The sequence below is a fragment of the Neoarius graeffei genome, chromosome 2, assembly GCF_027579695.1.
Source record: "Neoarius graeffei isolate fNeoGra1 chromosome 2, fNeoGra1.pri, whole genome shotgun sequence".
In the NCBI taxonomy this organism is placed as follows: Eukaryota; Metazoa; Chordata; class Actinopteri; order Siluriformes; family Ariidae; genus Neoarius; species Neoarius graeffei.
Genome location: NC_083570.1, coordinates 95,742,844 through 95,749,409, shown reverse-complemented (window position 1 = coordinate 95,749,409; position 6,566 = coordinate 95,742,844). Strand labels below are relative to the sequence as shown.

Here is a 6,566-nt window from a genome sequence, read left to right as displayed (position 1 = left end):
GATTGGTATATCCCTTTGGTGGTTGTTCATTTAAACCAAAACTATGCATAATTTTAGCCTTGACATGTTTTACACTGCTTTAACATTTACATTTCATTTGAAAGATGCTTTTATCCAAAGTGACTTACAAGCAAAACCAATCCAAGCGTCCAAGATCTTTAGGAAAAACTGATCCAGAAGAACAGAGATGAGTAATCCAAGCCAACCAATAAACACATTGGTTGTTATTGAACAGAAAAATGTATAAATCAGTGATATGACAAAACCTTCTGCAAGAAAGCATTTAATATTTAAGGAAGGTGCCCCCAATGGACACTGGAAGGTATTCAGGATTTACACTTCCTAGTTTCCCTGTAAACCACTACTGTAATGTTCCCTAGAGACTTTGATGGCTGAAGCCCTTACAGCAGCCACATCACTGTAATAATATGCCAAAATGGATGGAGGTTCCCTGTAACATGATGAGCTCAGGTTTTTTTTCCCTTCTTCCTTTATTACCCATCAGATAGAGAAAAAAAAAAAGAGGCCAGCAAGTGAACTGTTGTAGCAGTTATACTGAAAGTGAAAACAGGAACTAACTTTTCTTACAGAAGTTTCACATCAAATGTACCTATAAATGGATAAAAGTATGGCATGTTCTTCATTACATTGCTGTAGAATAAAACATGCCTCTCTGGGTAAGGCTGCATCACACCACCCCGCTGTTGATTATTTTCTGATAACTGCATGCCCCATTATGCTCTATTCTTTTTTTTAAAAATAAAAAAATAAAAACCCACCCACCACCACCTCTCTTACCTCCCATAATTTTGTTTTCTACGCCTGGACATTACCACCATAATCATGAATCCATCTTTAACTAATTTATCCAAATCAGCTTCCTTTTCTACATTCAGTTCACAGGTAGAGCTGGGAAGATAGTGAAAATCTGCCACAAAATGCACACAAGTAATGCCCAGTTCTCTTATCGTTCAAGAGAACCTCCTGAAAACTGCTCACTTAATTCATGATCTCCAAAAATCTTGGAACACCTTGAAAAGTTTTGTGCACCGTGTGAAACTTTCCCTTGTTACTGTCGTCCTTGGCTAGCTTGCAGAGAGAGGATGAGAAGAATGCTGGACAGTGTCCAGTAGAAATGCTCCAACGTTCATTTATTGCACTTGCTCACACTCCTCAAAAGTATTAGGATTAATAAATGCTGTTCATTAGTAATCTGTGTAGTGGCGCTTATTTTTGGGTGAATGTTGCTTATAAATTGATAAATTTACTTACACATCACCATAACATTTAGAAATAATTTTTCAAAAGGACAATCATAATATCAGGCTGTATTACTTGTACATTTTTAATTGACACAGACCAAAAAAAAAAAAAATCAATCAGGGCATGTAAATATGAGGTAAATAATTTAATAAATTAACAAGTATACATAGTACAGCATAATCAGCGTAAACAATTTTATGGCAAATAAAAAGTCTCGTTTTTGACTACAGTGCACATGTGGAAGCTCATGGAACAGAAACATTAAGCTAGTGTTATGCAGTGGCTGTTAAGTAGCATGCAGGTTCTCAGGCCAAATCCCTCACCAAATCAGGTTAGGAGCACACATTACATACATCAAGTTCAAAGACTAAAAAGTAACTGCAAAAGGTCAGTAATAGAAGCATCGAGCATGTGATTCATACCTGAAGTAGCTTACTTAACATTACAAGCTAATCAGATAGGGTATCAGTGTAGTAACAGCCTACGCCTGAGGAGCCATATCCTGCTTCAAAGCTCAAGTAACACTTTTTGTTTTGTGGTTAAAGAAGAAATTTTCATCATTTGCTGAATGTACATTCTGAATCGAATAGGTGGTTTTACAACAAGCATAAAGAACCCAGCATGTGTACACTGAATACCTGTTTCCTCACCAAAATCTTCAGTATACTTTAGTCCAGATGCTTACATCTTTACACATCAAACATCAATTCATTCTTATGCAAATGACTGGCCTGGACCCTGCAGTCAGAAAGGAACGATGATCACTGTAGCAGGGACTCGATCGCTGTCTCTGGCCTGGATGAACGCTTCCTACAAACATCAAGTCAATATTAGCAATTATTATATGTACAGGACACTTTTTTGATGGAATAAAAACACGTTCTGTTCCCTTCTAGCAGGTTTCATTCATTTGGACTGATAGCATGCAATACTGTTAGCATATCGCTTATCCTACGTGTATTACGTCACTCTACACAGTGGCGAATGAGCATTGAATGTGGTTTGCAATATTACATGGTTGTCAAGACAACAGGACGTCACACGGCGGAGATGTAAAACTTCCGCGTTAGCGAGCGACTGTGGCAATTTGTAAACAAACATGGCCGCCAGGTTTGCGTCATTAAATATGGAAGATTTAAGATTTGGTAGAATTTAAAAGAGAGAAAGATGTGTTGAACACCCGAAAGGAGTGTGAATGTATAATGATAATAATAATGGGGTTTTTCGTGGTATATCAGATACAGTCCATTCAGCTCGCATGATAATGAACTCGTCTTTGACTGTTTCAGTATCATGCTAGCTGAATGGAATATCTCTGATATACCACTCAACGCCAGCCAGTATTATTTAAATGGAACACTTTTAGAACACATTTGATTTTACCCTTAAAAAGAAAATGAAACACAGACCAGGGACATAAAACAAGTGCTGAGACCACATGAGCACTAATCCAGCTATTTTGTTGTGGCTACAGTTACTCTTGAACTTTTGAGAGAAATAATTACAATTCTACACGTTGTAAGATTCATCAGATCAACTCAATTGTTTTAAACTAAATGTAAACACCCAACACAAACGTTACAAAAACACGGTAGTCTCGCCTTATGTTCACACTAACAAGCAACAAAGGTGTTCGTAGTTTGTCTTTTGTGGGCTGGTAGTGACCGATTACTGTTGTCACTTGTGGGAGTGGCCTGTGTGTTTTGTTTTATTTTTTACCTCGCCCGCTACGGAGTAAGCGGGGTGAGGTATTGTTTTTGGTCGGGTTTCTTTGTTGTTTTTTTTTTGTTAGCAACATTACAGGAAAGTGGCTTGACCAATCTTCATGAAACTTTCAGGATAGATAGGCATTGGTCTCAAATAGAACCTCCAACATTTTGAGAGTCATCTGGTCAAGGTCACCAAAAAGTTAAAAAAAAAAAGGCAGCTCTGAGCTCAGACTGCAGGAGCGCTGCCTCGGAAAGACTCCTCCCACAAACGCTGATTGGATCACTACCTGCCTCATTGGCACACACTGTGCTGTCATTGGATGGTTTCTTGGTTCATTTACGGCACATCTGCAAAGGAAGGGGTTTTGGCCATGCCCACTTTTAAACCCCACTGATAAAAACTTCCCCGCTCTGTTGACTTATTATTATTACCTCGCCCACTACGGACTAGACTAAAGAAATCGCTTTCAGACATGTTTATGCTTATTACAGAGGGAAAGTGCGTTCCACTGAGCTCTAGCGCCGGGCCATTTCCGGCAAATAAGAGTTTGGGTCATGGCGACAGCGTGTGTGTGTCAGCCTCGGTTCGGAAGTTTCAGTTTCGAAAACTGTAAGAGGTAAGAGTAGAATAATATAAAGTACAGACACTTAGTATATTTTGCTTCTGCGATTTTTAAATTGTTCATTTTTGGATCACGCTTCATTTCTGTAGCTACTGCCTCACAGAGTAAATATATATGCTGTATTTACTGTATGGACATGGGATCAGACGACTATTTTATTTATAAGCAGTAGCCACATGGACCCATAGAGTACCTATTTTTTTTTTCGTGATATCTTCCTTCATATTCATCATGAGTGCTACCAAGCGAAGTTTGTTTTGCCTGGCAACACTTTTTTTTTTTAGTTCCACTAAGACAGGGGTTTTGAAAGTGTGGGAGAGTCAGCCCCCCTCAGAGAGTAAATAAACAACAGCACCCCCCTTACAATTTTTGTTGTTGCTATACTTAATGTTCCATTCATATTTAAAAAAAAATGGTTGTTGTACACATTTTTATTTTTTTGTTTTACACATTTTAAACATCTGTGCTTTTTTTTTTAAAACATCTTGTTTTACACATTTTAAACATCTCATAGCATCGTTAGCTAGCACCTCTTGGCAGACAACACACTGTGGCAGTGGAGCATCTTCAGATCCAGTCCATGAAAATCCAAACTTTAAATAATCGTGGTCATACTTCCTTCTTTTTTTGCTTGGCCCAGACTCTGTCTCCTCACTCACTGTAGCTTTAGGTACTAAAAATCGATCCATTTTGTCTCTGGCAAAGGCTAGCTGAAGTTTGCTAAATGTCCGCAATAGTAACTCATTCTGGTTTATTTTTCCTCACGTTGCGCCCCCCCTAAAGAACTCTGGCACCCCCTAGGGGAGGCGCGCCCCACACTTTGAAAAGCCCTGCACTAAGAAACAGGAGTAGCTATTACATCACTTCTGAAGTCGCACACATACTTCAGTTTCACTGCTATATGAACTGCATTAGTCATATACTCACATCTCTTATGTAACGTTTGGTGATTTCATGCACAGTGGTGTTAAACAGACAAGCTCTTTTATTTATTTTAACTGCCTGCCGTGTGCATGACTGTTGTCACACTTAGTGTAATTGGAAAACGGTTATTACTCAGTAACAGTCTAAAATAGTACAAATGGATGCAATTCGAGACACAATAATAGTTTATCAGTCGTGGAGACAGTATAGCACCATGCGACACTATTTACATTGGTATTGCTGCACCGTGTAGAGACGTTGCGTTAATTTCCGAGTTCATGAAAAACAATGCTCCAAATAATTGTAGGATATGTGCAGCGGCGATCTTGTGTACATATACTTAACAGCAAGTACAAAATCAGCCTTAAAACTTACAAGTTACACAAATTAATTAACTCACCAATCTATGTGAAAACTGATCATTTGATTAATTGCTGGTTTCTTTGGCAGATTAGTGATGCAAGCTAACTTGACCAGCAATGTACACTCACTAAGGTCCAACGATCTCTACTACTTCCTTCCGAGCTTTATTTTTTTTAATTGTTTTTTTTTTTAATAATGCATAGCTGCCAACATTCCGAAATTGTAAATAGTAATGCAAGGTTGGGTACTGAGTCTTGGTGGGGGATCAGGGGGGCGAAGCCCCCCCCGCCGCCAAAGCTTTCTAGCAAAACTACCCTGAAAAATCACACTAAAACAAAATAGTTTGACAAAATTTATTCTACAAACTAAACTATCATCTTACATTAATTTGCAAAGTTCTTTTCAACAATGTATGAAAATAGTCAGTGAATCAGGCAAAAACTTCAAACAATGCAATTGGCACATATAACTTTTGACAAAGTACACATTAGAGAAATAGACTAGAGCTTACTCAGTCAACAGTTGATGTTATTGCACCACATAAACTTGGCAATATCTAACACCATTCATTCATTAGTCACAAACAAAAATGAATTATCGCCCTTACTTGACTTAGAAATGAAGGGAAACTCCTCTCAGTACGAGTCCTTGAAGCGCTGGCCCTTCCCCTTAGCCGTGCTTTCTTTAGAGATTAGTACTACGCTACATCTTCATAACAAAGGCTTGAAACGCCATGCTTTGCTCAGAAACTTCGTGAACGAAGGCCAGACGATAGCAAGCCATGGATGATCTAATAGCATCATTGACTGGCTGAGAGAACAAGCAATAGCCAATGAAATTTGGCGTAGTATCTGCCGCTTGGAACGAAGCGGTGTTTTATCAAATACGAATCCCACCGGTGATAGACTTTGAAAATGACCCATGAAAATTGGCAAAATCGTATTTTATTGTAGTAAATTCGTATTTTCGTAATCAAAACGACAAATCGTAATAAATACGATTTATTCGTAGTAGTTGGCAGCTATGATAATGCATCGACACATTTCATGAGAGATCATATATGACAGGATTAAAAAAAAAAACATAGTTAGGAGTCTTGTGCATCAAACAGTAAATGAGAACCAACATAGTGAGTGAAGAACTGAAAAGTCAGACCAGATGTGCCATAAGACTGGTCAAAGGAACTTGGGCCAATAATTTGGATTTGTGACTTTATTGTGTCACACCTAATTTGCACAGAACTGTGAAAATCTGTCTGCTTGTCGTGCTTTGATGAAATCAATGCTCCTGCTGCGACCAGGTCAAGAGCTTGTTGTCACGCTGCGCTACTTTTCAGAAAAGTTGAACTTTTGTGATCCAAAAGAAAAGCCTTGTGGCCGCTGCCTGTACGATTGCGTGTAAAATGTGTGCTGGCGATTGAGAAAGTGCTTAGTATGAAACGGTAAAGGCAACAGTGCAATTTATTCTCGAAGAAAAGCAGCAGAGAAGACATAAAAATCTAACCTGCGTCCAGTCTTGGGTCTGGCTTTGCCACTCTTTGAGGTCCTAGGCCTCTCCAGCCTCATCAAGGACTGGCGCATGCTCTCTTCCGTATATGCGAGATACACGTGGGACAGATCCACCTCGAACGGCTGAAACAAATTCAGACAGCACACTCGGTAAGACTAATCTAATCAATAATGGA

General features: G+C 38.9%; 1 protein-coding gene across 1 annotated transcript in view; it reads right to left on the bottom strand.

The window, feature by feature from the left end:
• Positions 1-1,393: 1,393 nt before the first annotated feature.
• Positions 1,394-6,566, bottom strand: part of kif3a (kinesin family member 3A) — an 80,090-nt gene continuing 74,917 nt past the window's right edge. The window contains exons 16-17 of the mRNA XM_060915234.1: positions 6,386-6,513; positions 1,394-2,073 (exon numbers count right to left, since the gene is read on the bottom strand). Of these exons, the coding sequence (XP_060771217.1) occupies positions 2,025-2,073; positions 6,386-6,513 (177 nt within the window). The 3' untranslated portion in view covers positions 1,394-2,024. The remainder of the gene's footprint in view (positions 2,074-6,385; positions 6,514-6,566) is intronic.